This window comes from Salvelinus namaycush, chromosome 4 (genome assembly GCF_016432855.1).
Source record: "Salvelinus namaycush isolate Seneca chromosome 4, SaNama_1.0, whole genome shotgun sequence".
Lineage (NCBI taxonomy): Eukaryota > Metazoa > Chordata > Actinopteri > Salmoniformes > Salmonidae > Salvelinus > Salvelinus namaycush.
In genome coordinates, this window is record NC_052310.1 from 42,076,188 (window position 1) to 42,097,825 (window position 21,638).

The 21,638-nt window shown below is 41.3% G+C and overlaps 1 protein-coding gene across 1 annotated transcript; it reads left to right on the forward strand.

The window, feature by feature from the left end:
• The first annotated feature begins 4,448 nt into the window (after positions 1 to 4,448).
• Positions 4,449 to 19,608, forward strand: LOC120045870 (potassium channel subfamily K member 18-like). Its single transcript, XM_038990802.1, has 3 exons — positions 4,449 to 4,671; positions 4,945 to 5,001; positions 18,770 to 19,608. Exons 1-3 carry the CDS (start codon positions 4,449 to 4,451, stop codon positions 19,606 to 19,608), a joined length of 1,119 nt encoding a protein of 372 aa, XP_038846730.1.
• Positions 19,609 to 21,638: the final 2,030 nt, after the last annotated feature.

Sequence of the window (21,638 nt, forward strand, 5' to 3'; positions counted from 1 at the left end):
ACTTCAATTGTATCCTCATGTCGCTACTAAAAAGCCACAATGGATCCCATCTCAACTATTTCCCCTCTTTATCCCGTAGTAGTCAAAATTGTAAATTATTGAGCTTGTATGAGATTGTTATTGTGCACGTGTCGTTGAGGCAATGATGAGTGTCTATAGTGAGAGATTTCACTGTTATTAAGTTAGTGCTACATCATATCACCATCATCTCCAGGGAGAAAAAATGCATGGTAATCCATGCATGCCTTCCATTCTATGCTATGGGAGTAATGCTAACAAGCATCATCCCCCTCAGCGACAGCACATATCTTTTAGTAAGTCAGAGATACATTTTCTTATCTCTCATAAAAGTCAGCCAACAGCTGCTTTTGAATAGTACTTTTAAAAGGGGCAAACTGCGATTGCTACATCAAATGTTTACTTTTAAATTAATAGAATATATGAACGGAGTTCACAGGATGACAGAATGGAAAAAATATCAGTTGGATATCAAAGCAAGCATTTTATCATGTAGGAACTATCTTCCTTGATGTTCAATCATGAGTCTCAGTACACAATCTGGAGTGAATCTGACATATGGTTCATGAGGAGAAGATGATTGCAGATCATTTTGAGCATTAGCATTACATATGCAAAGAATGAGTTGTTAATAGTTTCCTTGTGTTTTGAGATATCAATTCCAAATTCCATGATAGCGATGACACGTTGTAAATTGACAGGCCACTGTGGAGTGGATTTACAGTAGCTTAAAATGACATGTAAAATCTGAATTTGGATTTATCAATTACTCAGCCATCTTTTGACCAATCCCTTAGCTTTTCTTAAACTAAGTTAAAGCTGCAATATTTTTTTTATTTTTTATTTCACCTTTATTTAACCAGGTAGGCTAGTTGAGAACAAGTTCTCATTTGCAACTGCGACCTGGCCAAGATAAAGCATAGCAGTGTGAACAGACAACAACACAGAGTTACACATGGAGTAAACAATAAACAAGTCAATAACATGGTAGAAAAAAGAGAATCTATATACAATGTGTGCAAAAGGCATGAGGTAGGCAATAAATCGAATAATTACAATTTAGCAGATTAACACTGGAGTGATAAATCATCAGATGATCATGTGCAAGAAGAGATACTGGTGTGCAAAAGAGCAGAAAAGTAAATAAATAAAAGCAGTATGGGGGTGAGGTAGGTAAATTGGGTGGGTAGTTTACAGATGGACTATGTACAGCTGCAGCGATCGGTTAGCTGCTCGGATAGCAGATTTTTAAAGTTGTTGAGGGAGATAAAAGTCTCCAACTTCAGAGATTTTTGCAATTCGTTCCAGTCGCAGGCAGCAAATTCACGTAGAAATCTGTGTTATAGATCTGCCATTCTCATTGAACTCAAGTCTAAGAAGCGGTAGATCTGTTCAATGTGCGTGTCAAAGCAAAAATGCTATACAACCGATTTGAAAATTGCAGTTGGAGTTTAAAATGGCTGTTCCTATCATTTTAGAGTGGTGTGAGTTCACACCATATGAGATGGGCATTCCAAAGTATGCCGCATACATCCATGCGGAGGACTTCGGGAGTGAATTCTACTTTGGTCACCTAGTCAAAAAACACCCAGCGATACGTACCTCCTATCTGCTTGGTGAGAGATCACTTATTTGTGTGTGCATGTGTTTGAGAGAGAGAGAGGGTGGGTGGTTATATAGTATCTCTGCACTAATGTGCAAAATGTATCTATGAATTTCAATGTAAATGCAATACTTTTTACAATGGTTGTGGGCACCTCTGCCTCGGCGTTGACAGGTCTTTGGAGCAGTGTCTTCCCTCTTAACCTGACCCAGCTTTGGAGATTTGCAACTGGAGGTCAGACATCCTGGAGCCCTGGGTGAAGATGTCAACAAAATAGGTCAGATCAAATAAAATGTATTGGTCACATACACGTGATTAGCAGATGTTATCACGGGTGTAGCGAAATGCTTGTGCTTCTAGCTCCGACAGTGCAGTAATATGTAACAAATTACACAACATATACCCAATACACACAAATCTAAGTAGGAATGAATTAAGACTATATACACGTATGGATGAGCAATGTCAGAGCAGAACGGACTAAGATACCGTAGAATAGTATAGAAAACAGTATATACAGTGGGGAGAACAAGTATTTGATACACTGCCGATTCTGCAGGTTTTCCTACTTACAAAGCATGTAGAGGTCTGTAATTTTTATCATAGGTACACTTCAACTGTGAGAGACGGAATCTAAAACAAAAATCCAGAAAATCACATTGTATGATTTTTAAGTAATTAATTTGCATTTTATTGCATGACATAAGTATTTGATACATCAGAAAAGCAGAACTTAATATTTGGTACAGAAACCTTTGTTTGCAATTACAGAGATCATACGTTTCCTGTAGTTCTTGACCAGGTTTGCACACACTGCAGCAGGGATTTTGGCCCACTCCTCCATACAGACCTTCTCCAGATCCTTCAGGTTTCGGGGCTGTCGCTGGGCAATACGGACTTTCAGCTCCCTCCAAAGATTTTCTATTGGGTTCAGGTCTGGAGACTGGCTAGGCCACTCCAGGACCTTGAGATGCTTCTTACGGAGCCACTCCTTAGTTGCCCTGGCTGTGTGTTTCGGGTCGTTGTCATGCTGGAAGACCAAGCCACGACCCATCTTCAATGCTCTTACTGAGGGAAGGAGGTTGTTGGCCAAGATCTCGCGATACATGGCCCCATCCATCTTCCCCTCAATACGGTGCAGTTGTCCTGTCCCCTTTGCAGAAAAGCATCCCCAAAGAATGATGTTTCCACCTCCATGCTTCACGGTTGGGATGGTGTTCTTGGGGTTGTACTCATCCTTCTTCTTCCTCCAAACACGGCGAGTGGAGTTTAGACCAAAAAGCTCTATTTTTGTCTCATCAGACCACATGACCTTCTCCCATTCCTCCTCTGGATCATCCAGATAGTCATTGGCAAACTTCAGATGGGCCTGGACATGCGCAGGCTTGAGCAGGGGGACCTTGCGTGCGCTGCAGGATTTTAATCCATGACGGCGTAGTGTTTTACTAATGGTTTTCTTTGAGACTGTGGTCCCAGCTCTCTTCAGGTCATTGACCAGGTCCTGCCGTGTAGTTCTGGGCTGATCCCTCACCTTCCTCATGATCATTGATGCCCCACGAGGTGAGATCTTGCATGGAGCCCCAGACCGAGGGTGATTGACCGTCATCTTGAACTTCTTCCATTTTCTAATAATTGCGCCAACAGTTGTTGCCTTCTCACCAGGCTGCTTGCCTATTGTCCTGTAGCCCATCCCAGCCTTGTGCAGGTCTACAATTTTATCCCTGATGTCCTTACACAGCTCTCTGGTCTTGGCCATTGTGGAGAGGTTGGAGTCTGTTTGATTGAGTGTGTGGACAGGTGTCTTTTATACAGGTAACGAGTTCAAACAGGTGCAGTTAATACAGGTAATGAGTGGAGAACAGGAGGGCTTCTTAAAGAAAAACTAACAGGTCTGTGAGAGCCGGAATTCTTACTGGTTGGTAGGTGATCAAATACTTATTTCATGCAATAAAATGCAAATTAATTACTTAAAAATCACACAATGTGATTTTCTGGATTTTTGTACAGGCAACAGTCTGAAAAGACTTTAAATGGACCGTCTGACATTGTGCTCCTTTTAACGTGATTCGTTGGATTAAACAGGAAATACATTTAAAGCAAAATTCAAACATTTAAAGAGATGCATCTTTCTTGCCTCACAGCAGGCTCTTTGTACAATAAATATCACAACTGAGTAAAACAGTAGGCCTATTTTCAGTAGGCAATGTTTTAGCAATGGTCATGATTCACCCAATGATTTTCATTGTGATTTATGGCAGCAGAAGTTAGTTGTAATGGTTGTAAGATGTTTCTAAGGTAGTTTTGTCCCTGTGCATTGTATTGTCTCTTTTACTGCCTGGTATTTGAGAAGCCTGGAGTTGTTCCTCTGAAACCGAACTGGCATATGGGCTAGCTAAATACAGATCAACACCTGTTGCTCAATGTACAAAAAGGCAAGGGGGCAAGATCAAATTGTGTTAACTGATTAAAATGGCAATTGCATTATCCAGTTTAGGAGGCTTTAATGTGAAATAAAGTACCAAACGAATAAATGTCCTCTTTTGTGGAGTTTCATCCTGAGATGAAGATGCATTAGATGCATCTTAATTGTTGGATGCCTTCCAAGAGACAACATCTTTCTGCCGTGTCTGTGGATGTTTAGACTACAAATGGAGGGATAATTCGTTGGCATCAATAGCACTTGTCTCCTGGGGGACTTTGAGTCAGGGTTTGCTTAATGCAGAGGGATGGCCAAGTCCTGCGCTTCTTGCCGTCAGACCGTCTTGACAGCCTTACAGTGGAGAGATCATTTGGAATTGCGATACAATAGCTCTTCAGAGACTGGAAGATGTCGGTGGCAGAGGGAAAGGCACGAAGTTCGATAGAGAAGTCAAAAAAGTGGAATCTATGGAAGCTGTTTCCTCACGTTTTTCTCATACTTTCACTCGTCGGATATGCAGCCTTGGGAGCGGTGGTATTCTGGTACATAGAGGGAGGGCGTGTGTACAACACAGAAGGGGAATATCGTGAGTTTTTGGGTGAACTGGTGCGCACAATTCAGAATTATCCAGGTAAGGTAAAATACCAGAAAGCTCGATCTATGTTGATAACACCAGTATACATTTAGTTTTTGTAGTACGCGTGAGTTGTAAAGTCTTTATAGATGGGGTGAAAATGTGGTGTAAATTTGTTTTGTTTTTTAAGTGTAGGCTACTTTTATTCAAATAATAGCATTTTACTTGCAGTTAATTCGTCCAGCAATTCTACTCAAGAACAAGATTTGGTAAAAGAACTAGAGAAAGAAATCAACAGGGGGTTCAAGTCCATATGGCTTCAACGTCCAGAGCGATGGAAATATGATACATCCCTGTTCTTCTGCTGTACTGTATTCACAACCGTGGGTAAGTCATCTAATGCACAAACATAAATTACATTTCAAAAGACATGCAAAACAAACACAAAATATTCCCAATTAAGACAACACTTTAGGCCTATACTACAATACTGGTGTGCAGGTGTAGGATTTTAATTTGCTACTGCAGGAAAATAATCCTGCAGCAATAGGAAATGTGGATTATTATGTGGATAATTATAATTAATGAACGTTTTTGTAGGGGTTGATTAATTTTTCATATTGGGAAATCAAGTATAACATTTGAAAGTACAAATTACAAACTTCAGAAGCCTTTTTAAAGCAACATTTTAAAGAGTCCTGCATTGCAGCAGTTGCAACCCGTCTATAATTTTTTTGTGCGCCTGTTTTGCAAGTTATTCTTTCATTGTTTCGTGTCACATATCAGTTTGCAAACAATGTAAAAAAAAAAATCTAAAAAATTGAGTTAAAAACTATAAAAACAGGCCTCCCGGGTGGCGCAGTGGTCTAGGGCACTGCATCGCATCGCAGCGCTAGCTGCGCCACCAGAGACTCTGGGTTCGCGCCCAGGCTCTGTCGCAGCCGGCCGCGACCGGGAGGTCGCGGTCCGTGGGGCGACGCACAATTGGCCTAGCGTCGTCCGGGTTAGGGAGGGTTTGGCCGGTAGGGATATCCTTGTCTCATCGCGCACCAGCGACTCCTGTGGCGGGCCGGGCGCAGTGCGCGCTAACCAAGGGAGCCAGGTGCACGGCGTTTCCTCCGACACATTGGTGTGGCTGGCTTCCGGGTTGGAGGGGCGCTGTGTTAAGAAGCAGTGTGGCTTGGTTGGGTTGTGTTTCGGAGGACGCATGGCTTTCGACCTTCGTCTCTCGTACGGGAGTTGTAGCGAGCCCGTACGGGAGTTGTAGCGATGAGACAAGATAGTAATTACTAGCAATTGGATACCACGAAAATTGGGGGGAAAGGGGGTTAAAAAAATAAATAATAATAAACAGTCTCTTTCTTGAGTAAGACACCTCCAAAATGGAGGTGTTTCAGCCTAGCTCAGTGCTTTCTGTGGTGGAGGGGCAGCCAGCAAAAATACATAGCGTAGGCATTGGTAATCTTCTCTAGATGCGCCGTGATTGGCTAAGTGGAGAGACTACATCACCGACGAATCTACAGAGAGAGCTAGGCATTTCATGCCCCCTTGGGTGCTGCCATAGATTTACATTAGAAGTGCCCGTCCAAGAAGAATCAAAGTAATTGGACTCAGATATAAAGTTATTTGACGTAATTTTATCTACAGTAGTTTTAACTGGAAGGATCATGTTAACATCATACTTTCACAATCGTAGCTAGCAAGCTTGACAAGGACTCATCATCATGAATTATGTTGACAATCTACTGGTAAATCTTTTTCCATCCTTGTCATATGAAGAGAAATTACATACTGAACAAAAATATAAACGCAACATGCAACAATTTCAAAGATTTTACTGAGTTACAGTTCATATAAGGAAATAAGTCAATTGAAATACATTCAATAGGCCCTAATCTAGGATTTCACATGACTGGGAATACAGATATGCATCTGTTGGTCACAGATACCTTAAATAAAGGTAGGGGCGTGGATCAGAAAACCAGTCAGTATCTGGTGTGACCACCATTTGCCTCATGCAGCGCGACACATATTCTTTGCATATAGTTAGTTGATCAGGCTGTTGATTGTGGACTGTGGAATGTTGCACCACTCCTCTTCAATGGCAGTGCGAAGTTGCTGGATATTGGCGGGAACTGGAACACACTGTTGTACACGCTGATCCAGAGCATCCCAAACATGCTCAATGGGTGACATGTCTGGTGAGTATGCAGGCCATGGAAGAACTTGGATATTTTCAGCTTCCAGGAATTGTGTACAGATCCTTGTGACATGGGGCCATGCATTATCATGCTGAAACAATGGGCCTCAGTATTACAATTGCCATAGATCAAATACATTTGTGTTTGTTGTCTATAGCTTATGCCTGCCCATACCATAACCCCACCACCACCATGGGGCACTCTATTCACAACATTGACATCAGCAAACCGCTCGCGAGCACGACGCCATACACGTACGTGGTCTGCGGTTGTGAGGCCTGTTGGATGTACTGCCAAATTCTCTAAAACAGCTCTGATGGACATTCCTGCAGTCAGCATGCCAATTGCACACTCCCTCAAAACTTTAGACATCTTCGGCATTGTGTTGTCTGACAAAACTCCACATTTTAGAATGGCCTTTTATTTTCCCCAGCACAAGGCGCACCTGTATAATGATCATGCTGTTTAATCAGCTTCTTGATATGTCACACTTGTCAAGTGGATGGATTATCTTGGCAAAGGAGAAATGCTCACTAACAGGGATGTAAACAAATTGGTGCACAAAATCTGAGAGAAATAAGCTTTTTGTGCGTATGGAACATTTCTGGGATCTTTTATTTTGGATCTTTTATTTCAGCTCATGAAACATAGGACCAACACTTTAACATTATGCGTTCATATTTTTCAGTGTTCAGTGTAGATAAAACGTATCAGTGCTCATCGGCCATTGGAGATAAACATTACACAAGTTGGAAAACACAAATTCATCAATGAGTGGTTTGGAAGGAATCAATAGCTAACTGCAAGCATCACAAAGCAATCACTATGTTGCTTCCCCTGCCTGCTATTCAATGGTGAGGGTGTGTGGGCTAAGTATGGCTTTAAGGATTTAAAACATATCTCTGAAAGGGTCTCTTTTCAAAGCTTAAAAGGATCAACATTCACATGCAACACCATGGGCCAGAAAAGATTGAATACATTGGCCATGCTGTCAATCCAGCATGACTTCTGCTGCATTCAAAACAACTGGAAACTCGGAACTGGGAAATCTCAGAATTCAGTGCATTCAAGAAAACTGGGAACTCTGAAAAAAACGAGCTTGGACTGGAAAAATGTTTTTTGAACTGTCATCCAACTCAGAATTTCAAGTCGGGAACTCGGGCCTCTTTCTAGAGCGCTGACCTGAAGATCACTGACATCATGATTCGACCTTGTTTACTTTTGAGTTCCCAGTTGTCTTGAAAGCACCATAAATCCAGAGAATGCCAGACTGAGATGACAAAGTTAGATGACAAAGTTTGCCCACAAGACGGACCGCAGCACCACGTTCAAGTGAGCACAGCACAACAACGCTGAGTCCAAAATTATGCCTTGTATACTGCGCCATAAATTATGTGGGTTTAAGCTTTATAACACATATATTTTCAAGAATGCTAAATATTTGAATTTGGTATTTTTGAATTTCTCGCTCTGCAATTTCACCGGATGTTGGCCGGACGCTACCGTCCCACCTGCCCATAAGAAGTTAACTTCTTGTTAATCCAGCCGCTGTGTCAGATTTCAAAAAGGATTTACGGCGAAAGCAAACCATGCGATCATCTGAGGACAGCGCCCCGCATACAAACACATGAAAATCATATTTCAACCAGGCAGGTTCGCCACAAAAGTCAGAACTAGCGATATAATTAATGCCTTACCTTTAAAGATCTTCTTCTGTTGGCACTCCAAAATGTCCCAGAAACATCACAAATGGTCCTTTTGTTCGATAATGTCCTTCTTTATGTCCCAAAAATGTAAATTTATTTGGCGCGTTTGATTCAGAAATACACCGGTTTCAACTCGCCCAACATGCCTACAAAGTATCTAATAAATTACCTGGAAACTTGGTCCAAACATGTCAAACAACGTTCCTAATCCAACCTCAGGTACCCTAAAACGTAAATAATTGATAAAATTTAAGACGGAATAAACTTTTTCCAATACCGGATAAAAACAACGTGAAGCGCGCTCCAGTTCACGTGCATCAAAACAGTAGAGTCCACCTGGAGTGACGCTTACAATGAATAGCACTACTTCTTCATTTCTCAAAAGAAAAACATCGAACAATTTCTAAAGACTGTTGACATCTAGTGGAAGCCATAGGAACTGCAACCAAGTTCCTAATAATAAGGGTATCCCATAGAAAACAAATGGAAAATCCTATAACCTCAAAAAGAAAATTCCCTGGATGGTTTGTCCTAGAGGTTTCGCCTGCCATATCAGTTCTGTTATACCCACATACATTATTTTAACAGTTTTAGAAACTTTAGAGTGTTTTCAATCCAAATCTACAAATTATATGCATATCCTAGCTTCTGGGCCTGAGTAACAGGCAGTTTGGGCACGCTTTTCATCCGGACGTGAAAATACTGCTCCCTACCCAAGAGAGGTTAGCCATCCGTCTGGAGAGCTCCTGGGTGTGCAGGCTTGATTTTTTCAACGTTACAACCAAATACTTTAGTCTTCATAAAATAATTACCTCATTAAATAAATCAGGGATCAATCGGATAAGGTAGGCTACTGTTATTTAGGTCTATCTCATTAGTATCTTATTCATAATTTTAGGCAATCTTGGAATGATTTAATTGTTTTGTATACTGTGTGTATTATAATTAGCTCATGGGTTTTTCTTCACGGGGAGGGGATCCTATATAATATTGTTCGGTCTGTAACCATGTTTGCCAGTGACAGTCTCTTCCCATTCAAAAAAATTTTTTAAACAAAAGGTTCAGCAGTGGACCGATCTAATTCCAGTTGATATTGCGAGGGTTGTTCTGTTTGCGCAATGCGCTGTCTGTGTGGCGGTATATTGTCTATACAAGTGTATTGTATTTTCCTTACTTTTCAGACTACAAAGGGCAAATAAAATAAAATAATGGCTTTGCTGGCATGCATGTAAAAAAAACTTGGTTGAGTTTGTCCCACCAAGATTAATATATTATGCTAAAATATTCATATTTCGGGGGAGATCTATGCGCAGCAATTTATTTGTCAATTAGGCTATTCTTAGAATATGTTTAACATTGTCGCAATTACATGGCTACTGTTTAATAAAGGGGAATCCCAGCGTTCCAACGGTGCAGATGTATTTATGCTGTACAGTGCCGGTGGAAAGGCAGTAACGAAATGAATGCTTAGTTAGTTATAGTTAACTAGCGAGATAACTGCTACAAGTTATGTTTTGAATTGTTGATCTAGTTAGTATGTCTGTAAATACTGTGGCAGATGGCAGGGAGAGGTGAGGGAAGTGGTTATTGAGGGGAGATATCTTGCTGGCTCCACCCCCGACCCTTATATGCACATTTCTTATAGAGGGTATCAGTCTTGCATCAAATAGTGAATTCCACTGTATGCAGAATGCTGCATGCATGTCTGCACAGTGTTATATTTTCACAGTTCACTGTCAGTAAATATCGTACAGTATATATTGGACTACAAGAGAGTTGCAAGCCTGCAAAGGTAGAGTTATTTAAAGCTTTGAATGGGTTGATTGAGTTCTGGAGGTGTGTGGTTACACCAATTGTGCAGGGTTGGTGTGGCCTGTGGTGGTGGGGCTCAATGTGATATCTTTTCATGGGGCCCAAAATCCCTGGCGGCGCCCTTGCTCTCTCTCCTCGGGCAATGGCTCACTCGCACTGGCATTTTGCACTGGCACACACTCAACACCACAGACATGCACTGAAGGGTCATTCCGATAATGGCTGATATATACTTTTTTAATGGATTGATCATATTTAAAAGTGTGCTTTAATGAATTACATTACCAACAATTATGAAACTCCTTCCCAGGACTTTTTCATGACCTTACAAACCCTCACTTGACAACTTGGAACAGCGCATCATGCCATACAGGCTGGCACATTTTCAATCTGCGCAATCTCAAACAGCCTACTGTCACTCAAAGATTGACAGCCTCTAAGCAACAATGGCTTTCCTGTAAAAATACATTTGCGTGCTTGAAAGACACATACATGGATTTCGAACACCATATATGATGTATTGGTACAATATCAATGTAAATCTTTTAAAAAGATTAACCTTAAAACAAATAGGACTATCTCTCTCATCTATTTGGGCACTGAGATTTCCACCACATTGGCTCATGTTGTTTGCCTGAGGCTTGATGTACTTTGGTCTCAGGTGTGCTGTGCTCCCTGAGTGAATTGATGCTACCAGGCTGTAGAAAATTGAGGACCTGCTCTCCATCCATCAGCAGTCAACCATGAAACAACATGTTTGGCCAACAGGGATTGAAGCTGTGATATTTTGGTGATTTGTCTCTCTGTAATTCCTACCATAGCCAACTTGACTTCTACGTTAGCCTTCTGACACATAGTTTGTCATTACATGGAAATACAGTATAATAAATGTTACACCTTTGTGCACGTTAGATCATTTCATGGACAAAGTTATCAGTATTATTTATAGGGCGACCGATTTGTAAACATTTTCCAAAAAGTCTGGACTGTAATATAAATTTATATTCATCCAACCTATATCCCTTTTTCAAATGAATTGTTAAAAAAATGGTTGACATTGACTTGTATCTAGCACATACATAGACATTACCACATTCTACATTAAACAAATGTGGTTTCCTGACCCCCTCCCTAACAATTATTTCCCAGAGGAAACAAACATTTCTATTGGGTTTAGCAGGGCCGGCCACAGGGATAAGCGACATAAACGGTCGGTTTTTGGGGGGGAACAGTCAGGGTCTCAACTTACTGTTGAGAGTTAGAATAGTAGAATACACACGGTGCAAGGTCGACATGTGTTTGTGCATCGGCAGTTTTTCGCTAAGTCACTAAATTAGCCATGTCAGCTAACAATTTTTAGATTGGTAAATTAGTCTAGCTAGCTATCAAATCTTGTAGTAATCATCGGCGAATACCGACCGGGCATGCAGGGCACGTGCCCAGGAGCCCTGATCTCCAAATGGCTCCTATTGATTTTGTTAGTCAAATAATTGAACTGTCAATGACAGATGTGGTCATAGACGACACGACAACTACTACTATATTGAGGGAGTGTGAGGACAATGTAGTGTATGTCCAGTATTTAAAGTTATAAGATAAGACATTGGTTAGCCTTTTCTTTCAGCTCCCTTTTAGTGGAGAACATAGATCATTGACTTGGCTTCACCACCAGTGTTGACTTCACTCAAAATCCATTATAAGCTACAGCATAAGTGCCTAGATGTGATTGTTAATGTGCCATCCCATCAACTGCAGATTTGACATTTTAATCATTTAGCAGACACACTTATCCAGAGCGACTTACAGAAGCAATTAGGGTTAAGTGCCTTGCTCAAGGGCACCGACAGATTTTTCACCTAGTCGACTTGGAGATTCGAACTAGCAACCTTTCGGTTAGAGGACCAACGCTCTTAACCAATAGACTACCTGCTGATGAATAATATGTCAATCTTGTTTAGCATTGTTCTGAATCTGGCAACTTTTAGTGTATACTGTACAGTTGGCAGGCAATAAACCATTCAACAGGATGATTGTCTAATGAGCCATTAATGCATTAGGAAGTCTGTTAACATTAATACATTAGGAAGTCTGTTAAGGTCTGATATATGATAGTTATTGTGGTCCATGGCTATTGTGGCTAATAGCTTGGTTGGCAAACAGGGAGTCCATAAATTACTGAAAGAGCAAGATGCATTTCCCATCACCAAATGAGATTAGTGGACCTAAGACATACTTATTTCCACTTTATTGACAAGTCTTGTTTGCTAGGTTTTAGTCTCCAAGATCACCACAATATAGAGTTGAAGTCGGAAGTTTACATACACTTAGGTTGGAGTCATTAAAACTTGTTTGTCAACCACTCCACAAATGTCTTGTTAACAAACTATAGTTTTGGCAAGTCGGTTAGGACATCTACTTTGTGCATGACACAAGTAATTTTTCCAACAATTGTTTACAGACAGATTATTTCACTGTATCACAATTCCAGTTGGTCAGAAGTTTACATACACTAAGTTTACTGTGCCTTTAAACAGCTTGGAAAATTCCAGAAAATGATGTCTTGGCTTTAGAAGCTTCTGGCTAATTGACATCATTTGAGTCAATCGGAGGTGTACCTGTGGATGTATTTCAAGGCCTACCTTCAAACTCAGTGCCTCTTTGCTTGACATCATGGGGATTTTTTTTTTAAATCAGCCAAGACCTCCACAAGTCTGGTTCATTCTTGGAAGCAATTTCCAAAGGCCTGAAGGTACCACGTTCATCTGTACAAACAATAGTACGCAAGTATAAACACCATGGGACCACGCAGCCATCATACCGCTTAGGAAGGAGACGTGTTCTGTCTCCTAGAGATGATGCGAAAAGTGCAAATCAATCCCAGAACAACAGCAAAGGACCTTGTGAAGATGCTGGAGGAAAGAGGTACAAAAGTATCTCTATCCACAGTAAAACTAGTCTTATGTTGACATAACCTGAAAGGCCGCTCAGCAAGGAAGAAGCCACTGCTCCAAAACCGCCATAAAAAAAGCGAGACTACAATTTGCAACTGCACATGAGGACAAAGATCGTACTTTTTGGAGAAATGTCCTCTGGTCTGATGAAACAAAAATAGAACTGTTTGGCCATAATGACCATTGTTATGTTTGTAGGAAAAAGGGGGAGGCTTGCAAGCCAAAGAACACCATCCCAACCATGAAGCATGTGGTGGCAGCATCATGTTGTGGAGGTGCTTTGCTGGAGGAGGGACTGGTGCACTTCACAACATAGATGGCATCATGAGGAAGAGAAATATGTGGATATATTGAAGCAACATCTCAAGACATCAGTCAGGAAGTTAAAGCTTGGTCACAAATGGGTCTTCCAAATGGACAATGACCCCAAGCATACTTCCAAAGTTATGGCAAAATGGCTTAAGGACAACAGAGTCAAGGTATTGGAGTGGCCATCACAAAGCCCTGACCTCAATCCTATAGAAAATGTGTGTGCAGAACTGAAAAAGCGTGTGCGAGCAAGGAGGCCTACATACCTGACTCAGTTACACCAGCTCTGTCAGGAGGAATGTGCCAAAATTCACCCAACTTATTGTGGGAAGCTTGTGGAAGGCTACCCGAAATGTTTGACTCAAGTTAAACAATTTAAAGGCAATGCTACCAAATACTATTTGAGTGTATGTACACTTCTGAGCCCACTGGGAATGTGATGAAAGAAAGAAATGCTGAAAGAAATCATTCTCTCTACTAATATTCTGACATTTCACACTCTGAAAATAAAGTGGTGATCCTAACTGACCTAAAACAGGGAATTGTTACTAGGATTAAATGTCAAGAATTGTGAAAAACTGAGTTTAAATGTATTTGGCTAAGGTGTATGTAAACTTCCGACTTCAATTGTATCCTCATGTCGCTACTAAAAAGCCACAATGGATCCCATCTCAACTATTTCCCCTCTTTATCCCGTAGTAGTCAAAATTGTAAATTATTGAGCTTGTATGAGATTGTTATTGTGCACGTGTCGTTGAGGCAATGATGAGTGTCTATAGTGAGAGATTTCACTGTTATTAAGTTAGTGCTACATCATATCACCATCATCTCCAGGGAGAAAAAATGCATGGTAATCCATGCATGCCTTCCATTCTATGCTATGGGAGTAATGCTAACAAGCATCATCCCCCTCAGCGACAGCACATATCTTTTAGTAAGTCAGAGATACATTTTCTTATCTCTCATAAAAGTCAGCCAACAGCTGCTTTTGAATAGTACTTTTAAAAGGGGCAAACTGCGATTGCTACATCAAATGTTTACTTTTAAATTAATAGAATATATGAACGGAGTTCACAGGATGACAGAATGGAAAAAATATCAGTTGGATATCAAAGCAAGCATTTTATCATGTAGGAACTATCTTCCTTGATGTTCAATCATGAGTCTCAGTACACAATCTGGAGTGAATCTGACATATGGTTCATGAGGAGAAGATGATTGCAGATCATTTTGAGCATTAGCATTACATATGCAAAGAATGAGTTGTTAATAGTTTCCTTGTGTTTTGAGATATCAATTCCAAATTCCATGATAGCGATGACACGTTGTAAATTGACAGGCCACTGTGGAGTGGATTTACAGTAGCTTAAAATGACATGTAAAATCTGAATTTGGATTTATCAATTACTCAGCCATCTTTTGACCAATCCCTTAGCTTTTCTTAAACTAAGTTAAAGCTGCAATATTTTTTTTATTTTTTATTTCACCTTTATTTAACCAGGTAGGCTAGTTGAGAACAAGTTCTCATTTGCAACTGCGACCTGGCCAAGATAAAGCATAGCAGTGTGAACAGACAACAACACAGAGTTACACATGGAGTAAACAATAAACAAGTCAATAACATGGTAGAAAAAAGAGAATCTATATACAATGTGTGCAAAAGGCATGAGGAGGTAGGCAATAAATCAAATAATTACAATTTAGCAGATTAACACTGGAGTGATAAATCATCAGATGATCATGTGCAAGAAGAGATACTGGTGTGCAAAAGAGCAGAAAAGTAAATAAATAAAAGCAGTATGGGGGTGAGGTAGGTAAATTGGGTGGGTAGTTTACAGATGGACTATGTACAGCTGCAGCGATCGGTTAGCTGCTCGGATAGCAGATTTTTAAAGTTGTTGAGGGAGATAAAAGTCTCCAACTTCAGAGATTTTTGCAATTCGTTCCAGTCGCAGGCAGCAAATTCACGTAGAAATCTGTGTTATAGATCTGCCATTCTCATTGAACTCAAGTCTAAGAAGCGGTAGATCTGTTCAATGTGCACTATTTCTATGCTTCCCATTCTTAAGTTGTGTTTTTGCGTCTTTCACATTTGTTTCACATAGCTGAACATACAATATGTTTTGTTATGGAAAATATATTTCACAGCAGTTTAGATCGTACAATGATTCTCTACACAATATTTGCTTGTTTTATCACAAACTGAAATTAGGCAAACAATTACAATTTTAGCATCCAGGAAATGGAGGAACAATTTCTGCATAGTGCATCTTTAAGATATGTACCATGGGCCTAGATTCCACATTTGGTGTCATTTGGCCCTATGGTTCATGAGAAGCATATTTTAGCACTGGTATAGTGTGGCCATCTTTGAATGCATCAACGTTATTTTCTCCATCTCTTTAGGGACCATTGTGATGAGCCCAAAGACAACATTTGTAGTGAATCTGACTTTTAGTACATGAGATGTTTTATGATTATTTTAAGCATTAGCATTACATAGTCAAAGAAGTGAATTGTTAATAGTTTCCTTATTTTTTAAGATATCAGTGCAAAAACATGGTTCATTATGGTAATTATTTGATGACCCTAAAAGGTTTCAAGTTGATAGGCCATTGTGAAGTGGATTTACAAAGGATTTAAATGGACATGAAACATCTGATTTCCTGATCTACCAATAACTCAGCCATTTCTTAACTAATCCCTTTGCTTTCCTTGAACTATGTTAAGAGATGTGTCAAATGGGGCGTCCAATATGATATGAATTTAAGTGAGACTGCTCATAACGGCGGTGCCATCGGGGCCATTCTTTTTGAACAAGTTACTGAGGGCCTCTAGTTTCTGTGTGCCAAATTAGAAAAAAGATACTAATCTATGCTTGAGTTATTTGACCATGTCAAGGGGAAAAAAACATCTAAGAATAACGATAGGCTGTGAACCCCTAATAAATGCCTATTGAGCTTACTTCAATTGTCGTACCCCCTCAGAACCAAAAATATAAGCTTGTATTATTACATTTCTTGTAAGTAATGTAATTGTAAACAAACACCGTATAGCCTCAAAGCATGGTTAAAAATATATTTGTATATCATGGATGGCTAGTCATCGCTTCCATAGATATGTCTGTGAATTTGAGAGTGGTTACATTTCTCCAGCCTTATCCCTCAGCTTTTTATCAGAACATTGGCGGGGTTTCCACTTTGTTATTGCTGGACTGCAGATTCCCCCATTTAACCACTAATAGTAATTTTTCAGCATAATGTTACACTGACTGTGATTGAAACTGAATAATAAGGCTATGATAGCAATAGCTGCGCAATGAGCATAGTTATCTGTCCCTGAATGCCCCGAGAGAAGAATCAGCAAAGGCAGCTTATAGATATGACCAACAGATGGCAGCAATACAGTGGCTTGCGAAAGTATTCACCCCCTTGGCATTTTTCCTATTTTGTTGCCTTACAACCTGGAATTAAAATGGATTTTTGCAGGGAGTGTATCATTTGATTTACACAACATGCCTACCACTTTGAAGATGCAAAATATTATTTTTGTGAAACAAACAAGAAATAAGACAAAAAAACTGAGAACTTGAGTGTGCATAACTATTCACCCCCCCAAAGTCAATACTTTGTAGAGCCACCTTTTGCAGCAATTACAGCTGCAAGTCTCTTGGGGGATGTCTCTACAAGCTTGGCACATCTAGCCACTGGGATTTTTGCCCATTCTTCAAGGAAAAACAGCTCCAGCTCCTTCAAGTTGGATGGCTTCCGCTGGTGTACAGCAATCTTTAAGTCATACCACAGATTCTCAATTGGATTGAGGTCTGGGCTTTGACTAGGCCATTCCAAGACATTTAAATGTTTCCCCTTCAACCACTCGAGTGTTGCTTTAGCAATATGCTTAGGGTCATTGTCCTGCTGGAAGGTGAACCTCCATCCCAGTCTCAAATCTCTGGAAGACTGAAACAGGCTTCCCTCAAGAATTTCCCTGTATTTAGCGCCATCCACCATTCCTTCAATTCTGACCAGTTTCCCAATCCCTGCCGATGAAAAACCTCCCCACAGCATGATGCTGCCACCACCGTGCTTCACTGTAGGGATGGTGTTCTCGGGGTGATGAGAGGTGTTGAGTTTGCACCAGACATAGGGTTTTCCATGATGGCCAAAAAGCTCAATTTTAGTCTCATCTGACCAGAGTACCTTCTTCCATATGTTTGGGGAGTCTCCCACATGCCTTTTGGCGAACACCAAACATGTTTGCTTATATTTTTCTGGCCACTCTTCCGTAAAGCCTAGCTCTGTGCAGTGTACTGCTTAATTAAAGTGGTCCTATGGCTACGTACTCCAATCTCCGCTGTGGAGTTTTGCAGCTCCTTCAGGGTTATCTTTGGTCACTTTGTTGCCTCTCTGATTAATGCCCTAGTTGCCTGGTCCGTGAGTTTTGGTGGGCGGCCCTCTCTTGGCAGGTTTGTTGTGTTGCCATATTCTTTCCATTTTTAATAATGTATTTAATGGTGCTCCGTGGGATGTTCAAAGTTTCTGATATTTTTTTATAAGCCAACCATGATCTGTACTTCTCCACAACTTTTTCGCTGACCTGTTTGGAGAGCTCCTTGGTCTACGTAGTGTCGCTTGCTTGGTGGTACCCCTTGCTTAGTGGTGTTGCAGATTCTGGGGCCTTTCAGAACAAGTGTATATATACTGAGATCATGTGACACTTAGATTGCACACAGGTGGACTTTATTTAACTAGTTATGTGACTTCTGAAGGTAATTGGTTGCACCAGATCTTATTTAGCGGCTTCATAGCAAAAGGGGTGAATACATACGCACGCACCACTTTTAAGTTTTAAATTTTTTTATTCAATTTAAACAAGTAATTTTTTTCAATTCACCACCAATTTGACCTAATTTGTGTATGTCCATTACATGAAATCCAAATAAAAATTCATTTAAATTACAGGTTGTAATGCAACAAAATAGGAAAAACGTCAATACTTTTGCAAGGCACTGTAGATCCAAAACCATCTTTTAAAAAATGTATTATTTCAACTTTCTATACGTCTTTGTTGTATGTTGGTAGTGTACATATCATTTTTACAATATCATTTGTCACAAAATATTATATTTGGATATGAGGGGGAAATAATGAATACCTTGCTGCTTTTCTTGTCTCAGGTTATGGAGATATCTATCCGGTGACCCTGAATGGTAAGGTGGTCTGTATCCTGTATGCCATGGTGGGTATCCCCCTCATGCTCCTGGTCATCACAGATGTGGGAGACCTCATGGCCGTGCTCCTGTCCAGGGCCTACATCCACCTGCACAATCTCTTCTGCAGGTTGCGTCAATATGGCCACTGGCTCCCCTCCCATCACACAGAGAAGCCAGGGGACGGGGGCCAGGGGGGCCTCCAGGACGGAACCTACACATTCAGCCACAAGGTGGTGGTCCGGGAGCCCATCGACATCCGACAGGTCCTTCACAGCCAGCAGTCTGTGAAGCGCAAGCCCAACCAGTTGCTGAACAACACAAAGATCTTTGACTGCATCATTGCACGAGAGAACTTCAACAGGCAGGGCCCACTGGTGCGGAGCCTTTCTTGCCATGAGCTGGACAGCATGCTTCCCTTGCCCGAGGACTTTGCCATCTGGGACTTCACAGGCATCGGGGAGAGTATGGACAAGCTAAACGTCCCGCTGCTCCTCATCCTGGTGGTGGTGTTTGCCTACATCCTGTTTGGAGGCCTCATCCTGCCCCTGTGGGAGACAGAGTTCAACACCTTTGACGCCTACTACTTTTGCTTCATCACCCTCACCACCATCGGCTTCGGTGACATCGTGCCCAAACACCCCAAGTACTTCATGCTCACCTTCGTCTTCATCATCACAGGCATGGCCATCATGTCCATGGCCTTCAAGCTGGGCCAGTCACGCATCGTCAGCTGTTACCGCCAGTGCATGCGCTGTATCAGCGGGGGGAAGGTGGAGAGGTATGACAATTTGGGGAGCGACTGAATCGAAGAGTTTTGGCCACCATCGGGCAGCTCAAGAGTTCTAGGGTTATAAGGCCCTGCACTGTGGGTCCAAAAAGCACTAAGAGTGGAGTTGAAGTTCTGTATGGCTGACTAGGGAACAGTGTCTAGCTCAGGGCGATGCAAAGATAACCCTTGAGTTGACCCCTCATCATTAGCATGAGCAAATGAAAATGTGCATGTGGCCAATGCTTAAAGACATTCTCCAGTGATTTAAAAAAAATCCTGTTGAAAAGTGATATCCCAAGTATAAATACAGTAAAGTACACACACTCAAGGGTAAAACCAAAACGTTTTGAGAAAAATAGTGTTTTTTAGACACAATTACAAACTTCAAGGAATAGGGCATTCAAGGAGTTGGTCTGATGGGAAGTTGTGATGTCATCACCCTCCCTCCTTGCCTGAGGAACAATAGAGGAACATTAGAGAACAAAAGTGGAAAGGCTCACCCTCCTGTGATATGTCATGACTCACCTTGACCACCTATTGAGATGTTCCTTTTGTTAAGTAAATCAGGTATTAAATTAGGTTAAAACTAGACTGGAGTGCCACTTTAAGCAAAATTGTGTGATGTTATCTGTGTGAGATTCATCTTACATGTCTGTTGCCTGAATAAACACTGGGTGTACAAAATCATTAGGAACACCTTGCTAATATTGAGTTGCACCCACTTTTGCCCTCAAAACAGCCTCAATTCGTCGGGGCATGGACTCTACAAGTGTCACGTTCGTTAGAATGAATATCGGACCAAGGCGCAGCGTATGTTGAGTTCCACATATTTTAATGAAAGTGAAACTAAGCAATGACAAAAACAAATAAACAATAAACTAACCGTGACTACAGATATGCTATGTGCACTAACTCAAAACACATACATTCAAACAATATCCCATAACCCACAGGTGGAAAAATGCAACTTAAGTATGATCCCCAATTAGAGACAACGATTACCAGCTGCTTCTACTTGGGAATCATACACAAACCCCAACATAGAAAATTAAACCTAGAACCGTACATAGAAATAATAAACTAGACTAAAACTCCTAGTCACGCCCTGACCTACTCTACCATAGAAAATACAGGCTTTCTATGGTCAGGACATGACAACAAGGTGTCAAAATCATTCCACAGGGACGCTGGCCCATGTTGACTCCAGTGCTTCCCACAGTAGTGTCAAGTTGGCTGGATGTTCTGTGGGTGGTGGACCATTCTTGATACACACGGGAAACTGTTGAGTGTAAAAAACCCATCAGGGTTGCAGTTCTTGACACACTCAAACCGGCGTGCCTGGCACCTACTACCACTTAAATATTTTGTCTTGCCCATTCACCGTCTGAATGTCACACATACACAATCCATGTCTCAATTGTCTCTAGGCTTAAAAATCCATATTTAACCTGCTCCCCTTCATCTACACTGATTGAAGGGGATTTAACCGGTGACGTCAATAAGGGATCATAGCTTTCACCTGGGACAACGATGAGAGAGCCTATAGGGATGAGGTCAGAGACAACAACCTCTCCCTCAACGTGAGCAAGACAAAGGAGATGATCGTGGACTACAGGAAAAGGAGGGCCAAACACGCCCCCATTCACATCAACGAGGCTGTAGTGGAGCGGGTCGAGAGTTTCAAGTTCCTTGGTGTCCACATCATCAACAAACTATCATGGTCCAAACACACCAAGAAAGTTGTGAAGTAGGCACGACAACGTCTTTTCCCCCTCAGGAGACTGAAAATATTTGGCATGGGTCCCCAGATCCACAAAGAGTTATACAGCTGCACCATTGAGAGCATCCTGACTGGTTGCATCACCGCCTGGTATGGCAACTGCTCGGCATCTAACCGTTAGGCGCTACAGAGTGTAGTGTGTACGGCCCAGTACATCACTGGGGCCAAGCTTCCTGCCATCCAGGACCTATATACTAAGCGGTGTCAGGGGAAGGACCAAGAATTGTCAAAGACTCCAGTCACCCAAATCATAGACTGTTCTCTCTGCTACCGCACGGCAAGCA

Coding starts and splice junctions, on each gene's coding strand:
- LOC120045870 (XM_038990802.1), top strand. CDS start 4,449: ATGTCGGTGGCAGAGGGAAAGGCACGAAGTTCGATAGAGAAGTCAAAA. Junction 4,672..4,944: donor CACAATTCAGAATTATCCAG/GTAAGGTAAAAT, acceptor TTCAACGTCCAG/AGCGATGGAAATATGATACA. Junction 5,002..18,769: donor TACTGTATTCACAACCGTGG/GTAAGTCATCTA, acceptor TTCTTGTCTCAG/GTTATGGAGATATCTATCCG.